Source organism: Tachypleus tridentatus, chromosome 10 (genome assembly GCF_004210375.1).
Source record: "Tachypleus tridentatus isolate NWPU-2018 chromosome 10, ASM421037v1, whole genome shotgun sequence".
Classification (NCBI taxonomy): Eukaryota; Metazoa; Arthropoda; class Merostomata; order Xiphosura; family Limulidae; genus Tachypleus; species Tachypleus tridentatus.
In genome coordinates, this window is record NC_134834.1 from 190,540,256 (window position 1) to 190,558,825 (window position 18,570).

At 31.2% G+C, this 18,570-nt stretch overlaps 1 protein-coding gene across 3 annotated transcripts in view; it reads right to left on the bottom strand.

The window, feature by feature from the left end:
• LOC143227831 (condensin complex subunit 1-like) overlaps nt 1-18,570 on the bottom strand; it is a 58,663-nt gene that overhangs the window by 10,926 nt on the left and 29,167 nt on the right. For 2 of the 3 annotated variants that reach the window (XM_076459108.1, XM_076459110.1), the window contains 8 exons: nt 14,353-14,606; nt 13,519-13,603; nt 11,224-11,360; nt 9,070-9,202; nt 8,059-8,143; nt 4,529-4,675; nt 2,828-3,093; nt 1,795-1,906 (listed from right to left, as the gene is read on the bottom strand). In XM_076459108.1, coding sequence (XP_076315223.1) covers nt 1,795-1,906; nt 2,828-3,093; nt 4,529-4,675; nt 8,059-8,143; nt 9,070-9,202; nt 11,224-11,360; nt 13,519-13,603; nt 14,353-14,606 — 1,219 coding nt within the window. The remainder of the gene's footprint in view (nt 1-1,794; nt 1,907-2,827; nt 3,094-4,528; nt 4,676-8,058; nt 8,144-9,069; nt 9,203-11,223; nt 11,361-13,518; nt 13,604-14,352; nt 14,607-18,570) is intronic. The other variant, XM_076459109.1, reaches the window with a different exon arrangement.

Sequence of the window (18,570 nt, forward strand, 5' to 3'; positions counted from 1 at the left end):
ACTTTGTCAGGTTTTCATAGCAGATGAATACTGCTGCATCATGGTTAAAACTGTCAATATTAACATTTTTTTTCTCTCCTTATATTAATTCTGAGAGGTTCATTATTTATTATGGACTTTAAAATTTTGTCCAAATGTTAGTAATTACATCATTGTATTCCTTACATTAACTCGGAGAGGTTCATTATTTATGATGGACTTTAAAATTTTGTCCAAATGTTGCTAATTACATCATTGTTTTCCTTACATTAACTCCGAGAAGTTCATTATTTATGATGGACTTTAAAATTTTGTCCAAATGTTGCTAATTACATCATTGTTTTCCTTACATTAACTCCGAGAAGTTCATTATTTATGATGGACTTTAAAATTTTGTCCATATGTTGCTAATTACATCATTGTTTTCCTTACATTAACTCCAAGAAGTTCATTATTTATGATGGACTTTAAAATTTTGTCCAAATGTTGCTAATTACATCATTGTTTTCCTTACATTAACTCCGAGAAGTTCATTATTTATGATGGACTTTAAAATTTTGTCCATATGTTGCTAATTACATCATTGTTTTCCTTACATTAACTCCGAAGTTCATTATTTATGATGGACTTTAAAATTTTGTCCAAATGTTGCTAATTACATCATTGTTTTCCTTACATTAACTCCGAGAAGTTCATTATTTATGATGGACTTTAAAATTTTGTCCATATGTTGCTAATTACATCATTGTTTTCCTTACATTAACTCCGAGAAGTTCATTATTTATGATGGACTTTAAAATTTTGTCCATATGTTGCTAATTACATCATTGTTTTCCTTACGTTAACTCGGAGAGGTTCATTATTTATGATGGACTTTAAAATTTTGTCCAAATGTTGCTAATTACATCATTGTTTTCCTTACATTAACTCCGAGAAGTTCATTATTTATGATGGACTTTAAAATTTTGTCCATATGTTGCTAATTACATCATTGTTTTCCTTACATTAACTCCGAGAGGCTCATTATTTATTGTTTTACTGAAGGACATTAATACAGTAAGCTGATTAAACATTTTTTTTTTCAAAAAGCAGAACAAATATAAATATCAGCTGATAAGTACAACACAAGAAAAATGTTTGCAAAACATCATGAACTATCTTTTTCTTTGTTTTGCTTCATAACCACATTCCCAGCACACACTTTTATAGTTCATTATAGTAGAGGGACTTTTCAAAAATTTAACAGAATAAACTTTTAAGCTGTGTCTGGAGAGAAAGAACTGAGCATTTTGTACATTTCTCCAAAGCTTTGAGGAAACATAAAAACAGTCGTATACTCCCTCTAGTAATATATGGACTTCTTACCCCCTTACACATTTAAGTAATGTGTAACTTAAAATGACCAATTTGCTCCGGTATACGGTTTCTACCCAACGTGAAGTGTGACATTAAAACAACTCTTGGTCAAAAAACGTGTTGTATAAAACGTTAAGACTTTTTGGTAGTAAAACAGATTGCTATGAGACTGCTGATATATATTACAAGAATAAACTTGTAAGTTACAAGAACATGATTCGCTTTATATTTCAGTCAGAAAAATTGCATTTCAAATTGTAAAAACAACTCTTTCATTTTGTTACTCATAGTTATTCCATTTTTATCTTAGAATAAGAAACACAAAGATGTTTCAAAGTCATAATACAGTCTCTCTCTATCTCTTGGTGACAACTTCATCAAAAGATAAAAAATATACAACCAAAAAGTAGCTTTAGTTTACACTTAGGAATGAAAACATAAAATGTTAAGACTTCCTACCTGTGACAATTTCTTTGTCACAAACTTGGCACACATACTCAGCTTCTGTATCATCAGCTACTGCTCCGGTTAACCCTAGTTCTTCCTCAATCTCTCCTGACAGAACTTGATCCTGTGATAATCAAGTTTTTAGAACCAAAAAACTATATTGAAATTATTTAAAGTTTATTTTATTTAAACTAGTTGTTAAAATTACAGAGTAATGTAATTTTTCTTATTAAAACATCAAGGGTGTGGATAATTAAACAAAATAGTTTTTCACTAAATGAACCATTCTTCACTTACAAAAATTAAACCAAACATAAAATTCAGAGTTAAAAAATCTTTACATCCACTTGATTCAATAACATACTATTTATAAGCGTTTTTTAGCTAAAGTCAAAACCATAGTTATCACACAAAGTCTGATGTAACCACAGTTATACATCAAGTTTGACGAAAATCACTATGAAAAATATAAAACAAAAAATTGGATGGAATTTTGTTAAACTCAAAATTTTTTATAATGCTTTGTTTTTTGTTAATTTGTGCAAAACTACTCAAGGGCTATATGAGCTAGCCATCCCTAATTTAGAGGGAAAGCAGTTAGTCATCACCACCCACGACCAACTTTTGGGATACTCTTTTACCAATGAATAGTGGGATTAACCATAATGTTATAATGTCCCACAGATAAAAGGGCAAGCATGTTTGGTGCGATGGAAATTCATACCCACAACCCTCAGGTTATGAGAAACTGTAACTAGAATCATGAAAGGTTCAGGTATTTACAAAAGCCAGTGTTAAAATTAGGATTTCAGATCATATTTGAACAGATATTCTCAAGTGCATCCTAAAAACACACAGTTTTACACATTGTTCCGTTATCTAATAAAAGATGTAACAAATTAACTATTTTCAAGGGAGGCCACTTTTTTTTTCTTTTGTCAACTCTCTGTATGTAACTTTTTTTTTAATATTACAATTTGGGTAAAGACGTTTTTTCATTAAATGAAGCACCAAAAGATAAACTCATTACATCTATAACTCTCACCTTAAGTTTTGAATGTTCTGAAACACCAGATGCTGATTGTCTTTTCCTCTTCTTTATTAAACTTTCATTCTTCTGTTCTTGTACAAACTGTCTTCGTTTTATTTCGGTAAAAACACTAACATCAAGATAGACCAGATGTTGAAGAGCCATGTGGCCAGCAACTGATAAAAATCTTGCCAGCATGGCACTCTCAAGTTTCAAATTAAAAGCCTGCTCACCAGCATCTTCAGATTCTTTCTGGTCTGTTTCACAGAATGCTCTCTGTACTATATTTTCAGCCATTTGTAATCTTATAAATGTAACTAAAACAACCAACACTCACTAGCATTTTAATTACTGGTTAATTCTTTATAAGTATTAAAAAAAAACAAAAATCTAGAAAAATTATTCATTGAAACATTTCCATAACAAACTTAATATATAACTATGTTTAGGGGAAACAAGAAATTTACTGGCCCATCTTGACTGTCCCATCCTCTTAAGCTGAACCAAAACTATTAAAAAGATTAAAGTCAACCCTCATTATTCATATATCTTTCAAGCTTTCTTTTAAACTCACTCAAATTTACTGCCTTCACAACATCTAAGGACAACCCATTCCACAGGCTAACTATTCTACTTGAAAAAGTAAATGATCTGAGTTAAAGACAGTTTTACCTAAATCTCTATTTGTGTCCCCTGGTTCCATAATTCTTGCTTTTAAGTATGACAAATGTTGATACATCAACATTAGCAATTCTTAAACACTTCAACCAGATCTCCTCTACCTCTTCCTTTTTCAACAAAAAACAATTTTAAGATTCTTAATTTCTCCTCAATCATATAATTTTAGTAATTCACCTCTGATCTCTATACAACAATTCAACGTCTTTCCTGAGGTAAGGAGACCAAGATCGAACACAATACTCCAAATGTGACCTAACCAGTGACCTATAAAATTAAATAACTTCTTCAGACTTGTATTCAATAATTCTGCAGATACAATCTAAAATCCTATTTGCCCGACCAGTAACAACAGCACACTGCTTGGATGGTCTTAGAGACCAATTAACTTTTAATCAAAATCCTTTTCTTTCATGACCCAGTTAAGGTTATTCCCATCCAAGTTTCTTCACAAGCCTTTTATGTAGCACTTTGTCAAATAGTTTCTGAAAATCCAGATACACCAAATATGCTCCATTACCATCATCTGCACATGCAGTAACATTTTCAAAGCGTGTCAAAAAATTTGTAAGACTTTCTCATAGTGAAACTATGTTGACTATCTGATAAAATTTTAAACTTTGTTAAATGACTTTGCAAAGTAATTTTTATCAGACTTTCCAAACAGTTTCCCACAAAAGATGCAAGATTAATGGGACTATAATTACTGGAACAATTTCTATTACCTCCATTGAAAATAGGAATGACATTAGCTAATTTCCAATCTGTTGATACTTGCCCACTATTCAAGAACTAACACATATCCAACCCTTGACCTTTAAAAACCTCAGGTAAATAATAAAATTTTGGCCCAGAAACCTTATCATTCTTTAAACTTCCTAATTTTATTTTAACAAGCTCAGAATTTGTGCAGTTGTCTTGTCCAACTTTCTTATCATCTATCAATTGCTCAAAATGAGGAATATGTGACTTATCTTCAACAACTTGCTCAATATAGCTTATACATTAAAACCTGAGGATCAAAAATAGCTTTAGTACCTGTATCAGGATTGTTTAGCATGACTTGGTAAAGCTGTTTTAGTATATCTCCACAGATGAGATCAGGATGTTCTCCAAGTTTATAAATGGTATTTATTGCTTGCTCAACCATTGGAACATAATACTTGTCATCCAATTTTAGTAAACCTATGACAAAATAAATGTGCAAGTTTACAAAATAATGACATTTTAATACATCAACCTCAAAATATATCTCAGTGAATTATTAAAACAACTCAATATTCACTTAACACTACAATATTTTGTGTTCTCACGAAAAAAGTAAACAAGTGTAAACCACACAACAGAAAGTACCTGTATAAGAGCAATAGTGATAAGCCATACAAACCACATTATAATACAAAGTGTTCTTAAGTGTAAAAATGTGCCAAGTTTTAATCCTCATTCAGAAAATGAGAACAAAATAAATGTTCACAATAATTTTAATGTCTTAAAAGAATATTTTAAAAATATAAAACATAGTTTAACGTGCATGTGTGTTCTAACATACAGTCATGTGAAAAAGTTAGGACACCATATGAAAGCCTGTGTATTTTTGTAACATTTTTGGATATATAGATATTTAATCTCAATTTTAACAATAATTAGAGATTATAGGAATATAACTAAACAATTAAAACTGAAGAAAAGACTTTTCAAGATCTTCTGTAAATGTAATTTGACAAAAATGCATATTCTAACTGAGGAAAAAGTCAAGACACCCCCACATTTATTCTCACTTAAAATGGCTCAACTCACACACAGGTGTATCACACCAGGTGCACGTGTTTAGAAGATCGTTATTCAGCATTTTGAATGAGGCTTGTCCTATTTAAACCTCGGACATTTAGTTTGGTGTGCTCCTGACAGTTGAAGTGAGAGTGAGCACCATGGTGCAAGCAAAAGAGCTGACTGAGGCATTCAGAAAGAAAATTGTAGCAGTTTATGAGTCTGGTAAGGGATTTAAAAAGATCCCAGAAAATTTTGAAATCAGCCATTCCACTGTCCGGAAAATAGTCAACAAGTGGAGGGCTTTGAAAACAACTGTCAACATGCCCAGGTCTGGTCATCCAAGCAAGTTCAGCTCGAGAGCAGACTGCAAGATGCTAACAGGTCTCCAAAAACCCTAAAATGTCATCACAGGACCTACAGCAGGCTCTGACTACTGTTGATGTGAAAGTGCATGCCTCTACAATCAGAAAGAGACTGCACAAGTGCAACTTGCATGGGAGGTGTGCAAGGAGGAAACCTTTGCTCTCTAAGATAAACATCAAGGCCAGACTGAAATTTGCCAGAGAGAATGTAGACAAAGACCAGGACTTCTGGAATAATGTTCTTTGGACAGATGAGTCCAAAATTGAATTATTTGGACACCAAAACAGAGGACATGTTTGGCATAAACCAAATACAGCATTCCAGGAAAAGAACCTCATACCAACTGTGAAGCATGGAGGTGGAAGTGTCATGGTTTGGGGCTGCTTTGCTGCAGCAGGACCTGAACAGCTCATAATCACAGAATCCACCATAAATTCTACTGTGTATCAGAGGGTGCTCAAGGATCATGCAAGATCATCTGTATGAAAATTAAAGATGAAGCAGAACTGGACCCTGCAACATGACAATGACCCAAAACATACCAGTAAATCCACCAAGGACTGGCTGAAAACTTTGAAATGGAGAGTCCTGGAATGGCCGAGTTAAAGTCCAGATCTTAATCCCACTGAAATGCTGTGGGGTGACTTGAAACAGGCTGTACATGCAATAAACCGTTCAAACATCTCACAGCTGAAAGAATTCTGCATTGAGGAGCGTGGCAAACTTTCTTCAGAATGATGTCAGAGACTGGTAGATTGCTATAAGAAGCATCTCACTGCAGTTATTCAGCCAAAGGGGGTAACACTAGCTATTAGGGGGTAGGGTGTCCTAACTTTTTCCTCCGTTAAAATATGCATTTTTGTAAAATTACCTTTACAGAAGATCTTGAAAAGTCTTTTCTTCAGTTTTAATTGTTTAGTTATATTTCTATAATCCCTCAGTATTGTTGAAATTGAGATTAAATATCTATATAACCAAAAATGTTACACAAATACACAGGCTTTCATAGGGTGTCCTAAGTTTTTCACGACTATAAATTATACATGGTTGTATTCTGAAATTTCATGTTGTATTAGCGACACAAAACTACCATTGAAAATGTATTCAACACTTTCATTACCATTGATAAGTGGAGTTCAAGAAAAGCAGAGTTTATAATTTGTACAAAAGTTTAGTTGTTTTTTCAACTTTAAAAAGAAAATTTGTATGAAGTTCCAAACAGGCTTATATCTTCCAATTTCTAAGCACAGAATATAATCTCTTTCACAATTACAAAAAGAAATACTTTATTTGCAGTTTACAATAAAATAATATCAGAGCCGGCTGTTGTAATATAAATGAAAATGAACACAACAAACACTTAAATCAATTAAATTATACTGAACATTTTTCTCTAATTAGTTTTTCTTGAAAACAAAACAGTTTGTGATTTATTTCTGCAAAACTTCACATTTTCTGACCAAGAGAAGTTTAACAATAATTCCTGTCTGACTTAATATTTAAGTAGTGTTACATCAGTTGTACGTAACAATTTCTAATATTTGTTTTGACAATAATTCCTGTGTCTAACTTAATATTCAAATAGCATCACGTCAGTTGTATGTAATAATCTCTAATATTTGCTTTGACAATAATTCCTGTGCCTAGTTTAATATTAAAGTGTCAGTTGTATGTAACAATCTCTAATATTTGTTTTGACAATAATTCCTGTGCTTAGTTTAATATTAAAGTAGTGTGACATCAGTTGTCAATCTCTAATATTTGTTTTGACAATAATTCCTGTGCTTAGTTTAATATTAGTGTCACATCAGTTGTCAATCTCTAATATTTGTTTTGACTATAATTGCTGTGTCTATTTTAATATTAAATAGCATCACATCAGTTGTATGTAACAATCTCTAATATTTGTTTTAATTTTGTATTTATGCTACAAATAATTTATCAGCGAAAGTACTTCTATAAAATTAACGAACTTATTAAAATTAAACAACACGCCCCAGTAAAAATATACTTATTCTATTTACTACTCAATTACCAAGCCTAATGGAATCGAGTTTCTGATGTTCTCTCACTTCATACTAAACAATCAGTTTCCTTTTCCACCAGCCTTTTACTATTTAATTTTACATTTTAGACACACTGATCTTCTGTTGGATTTGGCTTTTTTTTTTAAGTAATAATAATGACCAATGAATAGAAGTCTGAGTGACAGCCTCACAATTTCATATTCTTAGTTAACTGTGTCCAAAGGAACTGTCTCAAGTAACCTTTTTCCACTGACTAATAAGCCATGAGACAAGTAAACCTACTTTGATATACCAAGATATGCATTCTTTTCATTCTCTATATTATTTCATTACATAGATCAATGTACAACTGATATTTTCAACTTCTTGTCAGGTGTGTGTGTGTGTGTGTGTGCAAATTATACCAACCTTTAACAAGAATGTCACTCAACTTCACAAAAATTTCATGGTCTTTAGGAAACTTGAAAGGAGGACTTTTGGCTTCTACACTTGGCTGTTGACAAGAAAATAAGAACACTGAGGCACACTGTTAACATTTATTTTTATTTTTAAATAAGTATTCAACTATTATCAAAGTTATATCAAAATGATGGAAATCTTATTAACAGATTGAAGTTAAAGATAATGATAAAGCAAACTTTAAAGATAATCTAGCATTTACTTCTCTTACTTAACACTTTAAAGCTTTGTTGTTTCACAAAATAGTTTTACTTAACACCTTAATACTTCCTTTAAAGCTTTGTTGTTTCACAAAAGTCAGTCTTACTTCCTTGTTTCACAAAATAGTTTTACTTAACATCTTAACACTTCCTTTAAAGCTTTGTTGTTTCACAAAATTCAGTCTTACTTCCTTGTTTCACAAAATAGTTTTACTTAACACCTTAACACTTCCTTTAAAGCTTTGTTGTTTCACAAAAGTCAGTCTTACTTCCTTGTTTCACAAAATAGTTTTACTTAGCACCTTAACACTTCCTTTAAAGCTTTGTTGTTTCACAAAATTCAGTCTTACTTCCTCAGCTCTTCCTTGTTTCACAAAATAGATTTACTTAACACCTTAATACTTCCTTTAAAGCTTTGTTGTTTCACAAAATTCAGTCTTACTTCCTTGTTTCACAAAATAGTTTTACTTAACACCTTAATACTTCCTTTAAAGCTTTGTTGTTTCACAAAATTCAGTCTTACTTCCTCAGCTCTTCCTTGTTTCACAAAATAGATTTACTTAACACCTTAATACTTCCTTTAAAGCTTTGTTGTTTCACAAAATTCAGTCTTACTTCCTTGTTTCACAAAATAGTTTTACTTAACACCTTAATACTTCCTTTAAAGCTTTGTTGTTTCACAAAATTCAGTCTTACTTCCTTGTTTCACAAAATAGTTTTACTTAACACCTTAATACTTCCTTTTTCAACAAGTTTTTACCTTAGTATTTCCTGTCAGTTTCAAGAGTGTGGCACACGTGTCTCGAACTATTTGAAAGTCACCTCCTGCCTCAGGATCCAGACCCACAGACACAAGGATATCAATGTTTGATCGTACAATTTTAACTTCAGCACTGTAGAAGAGAACACTGACGTTAATGATAAAGATGCTGACAAAAACAGAAACTTCATTACAGAAAAAAAATCAGGTTTTCATGATTATATTTCACACTTTTGTCCTTTGTCACTGATAAAACTCAATGCCAACTAGTAATCTAAATTGGACAGAGGGATCCAAATTTTATATTGATTGGTACTTATGACAGACTAGAAGAGCTCAGTTTCACATGTGGCAAACATTTTGAGAAACACATCCACAAACTTGATCCAAAGGTTCATACAAACTTTGAAGATTGAAAACAAACCACTTAATTTACTGTCAGAGAAACTTCAACCATGATTAGTGTTACGGAGATAGACGAAACCTCTGGAACGTAAACCAAATTCATTAATTTATAGCAAAAAAATAAACTAGTGATTTAGCCAAATCAGAAAAGATATCCATGACACTTCAGAGGTTCTACCCCCAGATGATATAGAAGCTTCTTGTCTAAGTTAAAATGGAGAAAAACTTGCATACTTCTAAAGTTTGAAATACCGTTCATAAAAATGCACGTAACACTTCAATTGTTCAGTTTAACACAATTCAAAGTGACAAATTGCTTTTTTCTAAGACACGTTAACAAATCCCACAGTCCAACAGTAAAATAAATATTGAGTATTTACTGTCTATAATGAGTGATTCGGTAACAATGGCGGCCTCCATAAAGCTGACATAGAGAGCGGATAAGGTAGATTAATGGTCGATTTCTATTGTAATATATTTTATTTATTTCCCAAATTAAAACAAATCCTTTTTAAATATCCCCTTGAAGTTATAAAGCCAGGATTAAATTCGTAAGCCACGTTTTTACACGTTCTTAAATTAGCAGTGAGCCGCGATAATCCTCGCTCACAAGACTTGCTACAGCGGCTTAAGCGATTTCACGGTTTACTGGTCCACGGCTTAATGGCACTCCACTGTATCAAGATTTTACACTGCGTCTTCCAGGCCAAAGGTTACATTGCTCATAGGCCTAAACCTAAGCCTAGAGGAAGCGTTTTGATACTAAACAGTAATCCAAGCCCCTCTGTATGACCCAGAATGAAATGTATAAGTTACTTAGTACTGAATAATAAATAAATACACAAGAACAGGTCACAGTACCTATGGTGGTGTAAAATCTGCACTCTTTTTAACTCTTCACGTTTAGAATAATGTTATTACTGGTAATAATATAGATATTCTAGTGGTGATATACGGTAAACACTATCAAAAGTACATATGATAAGCATGTAGCTCACGAAAAACGAGAAGTGGGCAAGAGTATTTTTGTACCGTAAGTCACTAAACAATCCATGAAACATCTTGGTAAGATTGGTGGAAGTGCTGCAACCTTATTCTTATATTTTTTTTCAAAATTTAGCTAATCGAAATGGGGATGTACTTTAAGTACTATTGCCAGTGAACATGTGATAACAAATTAACTCTTTCACTTCCACATTTTATAAACAAACTCCCCTATTTTACAGGTTTAATTTTAGGTACCCTACAAAAAAAAAAAGACACATCTTAACATTTTATAATTTAAAACTGGTAAGTGTTGAAAAGTTAGAAAGAGAGGAATACCCTTTTCTTTTATGGCAGCACTATAGCATATGTGGGGGAACAGCTGTGTCTACATGACATTTCTTTACTCTGTAATAAAAGTAACTTAAATGTCTAAAATAAAGATCTAATGATTGATGTTGTGAAATAATTAATTATGTCATCAAATGACCATTCTTTACCAAAATTTACCAAAGAAACCAGCAATAAAAATAACATACTATTCCAATTTCTTATTACTAATTAATTTAACACATATCAAGTGTTAACAAAATATTAACTTAGGGCACAAGATTATTAAATCAATTCCAAACACCATGATTTCTATTATAACACTGACACTTTAGATTAATTGGCCATCTGCAAAAAAAAAATCATTTTCTAGTAAAAGCTACTATAATACAGCATAACTGCTTTATTAAATTTTCTAACGTAATGTCTACTCACCCAGCAGCCATTCCGAGCAACACTAAAGCAGCATGGCTGTCTTGTGAAGTAACACTTGGCCCTCTTTTAGAGAACCGTTCCCAAAGAACCTGGATAACTGTTGAATTCAGATCCCCAGACTTCATGAACTCTTCCAGCTGAGTATGAAGTTTGTGGACACATATTTAAATTACCTCAGAATTAGAAATGTTTTAATTCATATAAAATAAATATATTCAACTTCACCACCTGTGATTTAGTGAATAAAAGTTCTATCTATATCTGTAAAATCAAAAGATGCTGAGGAAGTGCTATTTCTTAAACAAGAAGCTTTATATGTAAGTATGAAAGACATGTATTTCTGTAAATTCTATGAAGATATAAAAATAGAAACACTCCCATAGGAATGTCTGTATGTGCTTGCAGCATGCAGGTTCACTGACAAGTTTCATAGAACCCACAAAATGGATATTTCAGTTATGTTACATAGAGAATAAATTAAACACAAGCATAGGAAAGAAACACACAAATAGAATCAACAAATATATAAAATCTTTATTTGCAATAGCTGCATGCATTGTGACACTTACTGGACAACATATACTTTTAGTTGTAACAAAATATGGTTGCTGGAGTGAATGGTTTTCTGCACATGTCAAAAAGGCCAAAGAAAATTTTGATTTATTGTCCAAGTTCAGACAAAAAACATTAATAGTAAAGAATTCAATCAGCATGTGGAACAGATATTCCATGTTACAAATATAAGGAATAAAAACTAACTCATATCACTTTGTACAAGTATCTGAACCACTCATTGGTTTGGGTTCATCCCTCCAGAAGTAAATTTTTACTATTCAAAACTGATGCTACAACATACTAATTTGGAGACTAAACCTTTAACAAACAAAATGTTAGGAAAGAAGCTATATCTTTTACCCACAAAGTTTGTTTTTTTCTTCTTGTATAGATTTGTACATGTCTATACCCTGAGAGATTTGTATACTAAAGAAACAGAAATCATTTTGTTGAAAGTAGTGTTTTATTATTCAACTATAATTTCTTAACTAAAACTGCCCTTTATATTACTAATTAACATGAAGATGTTCTGATATGGATTAGTTACTGACTTTCATAATACAGAAACAAATGAATATCACTCACATTCACCCTGCAGCAACTCAAAGTTCATTGCCTTATGTGGTGTTTTTGTCATTTATTTGATAGCATAAAGATTCATTAGCTCTAATGGTTCCTCTGGGAGGACAGCATGTTTTCTTCAATGTTTCTGATTTTTATTCTTTTAATATATGGATTTTATTCAACTATTGGAAAAATTAGTTTCAGCTCAATATGTCTTCTTGTTTTATCTTTAGGAAAAACCTTCTCATAATTGCCAACATTCAAGAAATTCCTCAGAGTTAAACAAGGCTCTTTTGGTAACCTGACCAAAACTACACTTACTTTTAAAAACAAACAAACAATATTTCTAGATATTAAACCTAATATGAAAAGTCTTTTCTGCATTTTATATAAAATACCATAATCTTAGAGTTTCCAATTAATTTTTACAAATAAATATGATTTGTTGTTGTTTTTTAAGATTTTTCTTGCAAAACTACAAAAAGGACTGTTGTCACATAGCCTTTCCTGATTTTAAAATGATAAATGAGATGAAAGTCAACCAATAAACAGAACCCTTCACTGACCAACAGGCTATTCTGGTCTACTTTAAAAGACACTGTTAATGGACTGCATCTGTTTAAAAAGTATTTGGACAATGTTTTGAGTTGCCAACACAGATCTTTATTACACCAAATAAAGATCTGTAGCAGCAGCTTAAAACACTATTCAAAAACTTCCAAACAAATTTAGTCAATTAACAATGCCTTTTGAGTATTCTTGTCCAATTGAATAGCGAAATTTGACTTTCACTCCTAAAGCATACTGCAGAGTCAGGCAAATTAAGCACTATGCAAGTCTGTCCCTAAAAAAAAACAACAAATGTATTTAATGACTGAAATAATCCTGAATTTCATCCTTTAACAAGAACTACAGAATACATTTATATTTAGATATAATGTTTCTCTACAAGTAGTCTATCACATCTGCATTGATTTGATATCTTAATGTTGTAAACGTGTGCTAATGTTTTTTTTTGTTTTACAAGTAATATACTGTAAACTTTGTTCTTAAGACTCAAGCTAACACACAAGATATTTTGACTGAAATACATCCAATTCACATTATGAATTACGTTAAATTTATTTAAAACAGGCTGTCCTAAAGAATTAATTAGTAATTATTATATATACCTACCAAATGTTCAAGAGACATCCTTTCACCTAAGTTACATGTTTGAACTAAGGCTGTAAGGTTTTGAACAACAGCCACTGCCTTAGCCCTAAGATTAAAAAAATAGGATTTCCATCAAATAAGCTAAAACTGACAAACTAAAAATGATTTTTTATAACATCCAAATAAAAGCAATAAGAAATTGATTATGTGATAATCTTCAAAACAACTAACAAAAGATATTTTAACACTGTCAAACTTTAGTAAACAAAATTTTTGCAAAATAAATTCAACCTAAATAAAATGCATTTTAAAGCAAAAAACAAGTTAATATGGATTGTTAAATTATTACATCACGTAAAATTTTCATTATTTTTCCACCTGAAGACATGAAAATTTTTTTAAACAAATATCACAGACTTATTAGATATTTAATTCTGCTTTAACAGCACAGTTCCTTCCATGGTTTGTTTGTTTTGAATTTCATGCAAAGTTATGTGAGGGCTATCTGCACTAGTCATCCCTAATTTAGCAGTGTAAGAGTAGAAGGAATGCAGCTGGTCATCACCACCTACCTCCAACTCTTTTACCAACGAATAGTGGAATTAACTGTCACATTATAACACCCCCACAGCTGAAAGGGCGAGCATGTTTGATATGATGGGGATTCAAACCTGCAACTCTCAGATTAAGAGTCAAATGCCTTAACCCACCCGGCCATGCTGGGCGTCTTTCCATGGTATTTTGAAATTATTACATGTAAGAACAAAAATTTGTTCACATAATAGCAGAATTATACTACAATACTTGAGAAAAATGAACACCTGTCATAACTATCCAACTGAACCCAAAACTTACCTCGTGTTTCCACCTTCAGGACACAAGTAAAGCCTTCTGTATGCATTGACAACGGCATCTTTAACAGCATTTTCTTTCGACCATACTAGCAGCAACATACGCTGGATTCCAGACATAGCATCCCGTACTCCAAACTCAAAGGCTGTGACAAAAAAATCAATGGCTTCTAATACATCAGAGACTGTCCTCGAGCCAAGTAACTGACATACGATAGGCAGTGCTATCTGAATCTTCTGAGCAAATTTTACAGAGTCCTTTATAAAAAAATATATAATAAACTAAAATTCTGAAACAATGACACGTCTGCAAGGATAACTTTCAATCATATAAGAAAAAAAACTTAACGTCCAATTTCTATAATAACAATTAAGAGAATATCCTGACTGGAAACCTTTAGAAATATGATACATGTACTATAGGTATTGATGTGATAAGTTTTTTTTGTGATGTCGTAGTTTGGGTTGTTAAAAATACCTTAACATTAACTGATAATGTTAACTCAGCTGGCAGAGCACTTGCTTGTAGCAAGAGAACTCTTGATTTCAAAAGAGATTCAACCACAGAAAAGCTGGCACACAAGGTAGGGGCCACCATTATATAATCCTGAGACAAGGTCTGAGAATAAGCCTTATTTGCGAGAGGTGAAGGTTGTGTAGTTAGCATTAAAAAGTGTCTTAGTAGTAACTGCTAGTGGTTTAATCCTCTAGTTCAATTAACAAACCATTCAGTTGCAGTCCAAGTGTTTGCGAGTTTCAATCTTACGTCACAAAACCACAAAATTCCCATATGCTCAAAGACAAATTTCCAGAGGGTTAAGCCTATTGACTATTGTTATTAATGATTGTTTTTTTTCCAGAAATTCAAGCTACAGGTTCTTTCTCTTTCACAAATAAGATCAGTGTTTAGGAATTGTTTCAAGATTGTGAAGCAAATACTTCATTCATGTAATTTCAAGCCTTGTGACCAAACTTCAGATCTATTGCACATTAAATGATTGCTTTAACAACTTAACTAATGGGTTAAGTTATCAGTTATTCATAATAAGCTATTTTCTTTTTAACACCTCAAACTGCCTCAAACCATTTGAACAATTTAAAACTGCACTATTATACAAGTGTAATAAATAATGCAGATGTACATATGAAATTAAACCCCGGAAGACAAAATTTTCAAAACAGGATATTCAAAACTGACCTTTAGTCTCCACTGTATTGGCTGTGTTTTAGTGGACTAGTATTTTGTAATATACAGTTACATTTCAATTATTATACATTATTTATATATGTATATATACATGCATATAGATTATTACTATTTAGTAAAAAAATGATTAAACTTATTTTTCTTAAAATATAGAACAATAAACCAAGAAGGAGCACAAACAATTATCTCATCTTGCTGTGATCTTTGTACTTGGTTGCTGCTGGACATAAGTTGCTAAGCCTTTTAAAATTTTGCACATGAAGAATATGAAACAAAATTTATTTTAGGTTTTATATATATACAGTTGAACAGCCAAAACGTCATAAATAACTACTGATACCATAGAATTCCATCATAATTTATTAAGCTTACTAACTGAGATTCATTTAAATTTTAAAAAATTTGAAACTTTGAGCAGGCTAAAGACACAACTTACCTCCTTGAAAACTCGGATTGAATAAATATGGTAACTTTTTCAAACATTAAAATGGCTGAGAAAACCACTGTGTGGACATTATAAGCTGTTGATTGGTTATTCACATGTCATATATTGTAGTAAGAATATACAAGGGACCATTTTGAAAAATTGGAAGAATTGAACAGGGCCACTGTGTTTGATTCAGTACACAAGCCATATCTCAGCAAAATAAAAAGGTATGAGGTTTTTACTTTATATTCTAGCTTGTCAATATTATTAATTTGAGTTCATAATTTGTACAAAATTTGATGTTGTATTTCAACATCACAAACATCTAATTTTAAACAGTGCTGCATTCAACATACCATGTGACTCACTAAAACCTATATTTGTGTTCTTTTAATATTTACTTTCAAATTAACTTATATATAATATTAAGGGTCGAATTATAATCTACAATTTGATTCCAAACTTACTGTAAAAATTCATAAAGTAGTAGTTCAATAGCATTTTGAATGCGAGTCAACACATGTAATGACATGACCTTTGAACCCTGATCCATTGCAAAAAGGTAGTATGTTCTATTAGTTAGGATTTAATGAATTTAAAAAAAACATACACGTACTTCGTGTTAGCTCATTTGATTTATGAGATAAGAATTTTTCGTTTAAGCCATAAATAAGTCAGTTAAACCAGTTGGTTCTCCATAAAAATAACTCAGTTGTCAAATATACATTTCTGATCTCAAACACATACAGCACAAGAAGCTTCAAACCTACTATTATTTATATCTCTTTCTAACTATCACATAAATAGTTTTACAAAATTCTATTATTGCTCAAAGCAATGTCTTTAATGACATCCAACTGTCCTCAGGTTTTACCACCAAAACAAAACAACCACTACACTTATGGAATTTGAGTGCAAATACGTCCAAAAACAGTGCCAGAGGGAATTACATACATTTATAAAAGACAGAGGACATGGAAGAAGCATATCAGTGTAGGTTAAATAAATAATGTAGTAAAAACAAAGAGAGGGTGAATCTGACATTCCAGCTCGTCAGTATATAATATGTGTTTATATATTAGTGGTTAAACAATCCGAATCCCAAGAAGAAAAAACAATTCTATAAATGTGAAAAACTGCAGACTGAGAATTTAAAGATTTCTTTGTGAAATTAAGGAATTGAAATTTGATAATAAAAAACACTTAATACACATTGATAAAAAACTTCCATTATAAACTATCTTTTGAAGCCAAGTTTATTAATACACATTGATAAAAAACTTCCATTATAAACTATCTTTTGAAGCCAAGTTTATTAATACACATTGATAAAAAACTTCCATTATAAACTATCTTTTGAAGCCAAGTTTATTAATACACATTGATAAAAAACTTCCATTATAAACTATCTTTTGAAGTCAAGTTTATTAATACACGTTGATAAAAAACTTCCATTATAAACTATCTTTTGAAGTCAAGTTTATTAATACACATTGATAAAAAACTTCCATTATAAACTATCTTTTGAAGTCAAGTTTATTAATACACATTGATAAAAAACTTCCATTATGAACTATCTTTTGAATTCAAGTTTATTAATACACATTGATAAAAAACTTCCATTATAAACTATCTTTTGAAGTCAAGTTTATTATTACACATCGATAATAAACTTCCATTATAAACTATCTTTTGAAGTCAAGTTTATTATTACACGTTGATAAAAACTTCCATTATAAACTATCGTTTGAAGTCACGTTTATTATTACACGTTGATAAAAAACTTCCATTATAAACTATCTTTTGAAGTCACGTTTATTATTACACATTGATAAAAAACTTCCATTATAAACTATCTTTTGCAGTCAAGTTTATTATTACACATTGATAAAAAACTTCCATTATAAACTATCTTTTGCAGTCAAGTTTATAAATACACATTGATAACATGACAGTTTAAATTATTAATGTCACGAGTTGCACTTTGATCCTCTCTAGTCAACAGATTTATCAGAATGTCAGACAAGATATCCAATAAATTTGTCTTTCCCAAGTTAGTTATTCACAAAACTAAGTCAGTCAACAGGGGTATCATATACATTTCTTCATGGGAGAAACTGTTTAACATCAATAACAATGTATAGAAACTGACAGTGATTTTGCAGTAAGAGTGACTGTCAGTCACAAGGATATCAACTCTGCCATGAAAATAATAACATTATTATTACTGGAATATAATTCCATGTTTTCTACTCTGGGACAACGATGAATAACTTATTAACTTCAGAGAAGTTTGAATATGACTTGATTCAGATTAACATAATTTTATCTTTAACTTGGAAATTAAAATTATAACTGTAAATCATAACTTCAAAACTTAATATTGTATCTCTTGTTTCCAGTATAGGTGTTACACTTTTCAATTGCCATTAACAATGACCATTGTATCATTTAAATAAAAATTGCTTATTCTGTGAAACTTATGTCTGAAGTCTCTTTCTTTGTGTCAAACTCAATCAAGTTAAAAGAAAATTATATTTGTATTACTCAATACATTTTCTGGCAAATCTCCAGTTATTCTGTATTTT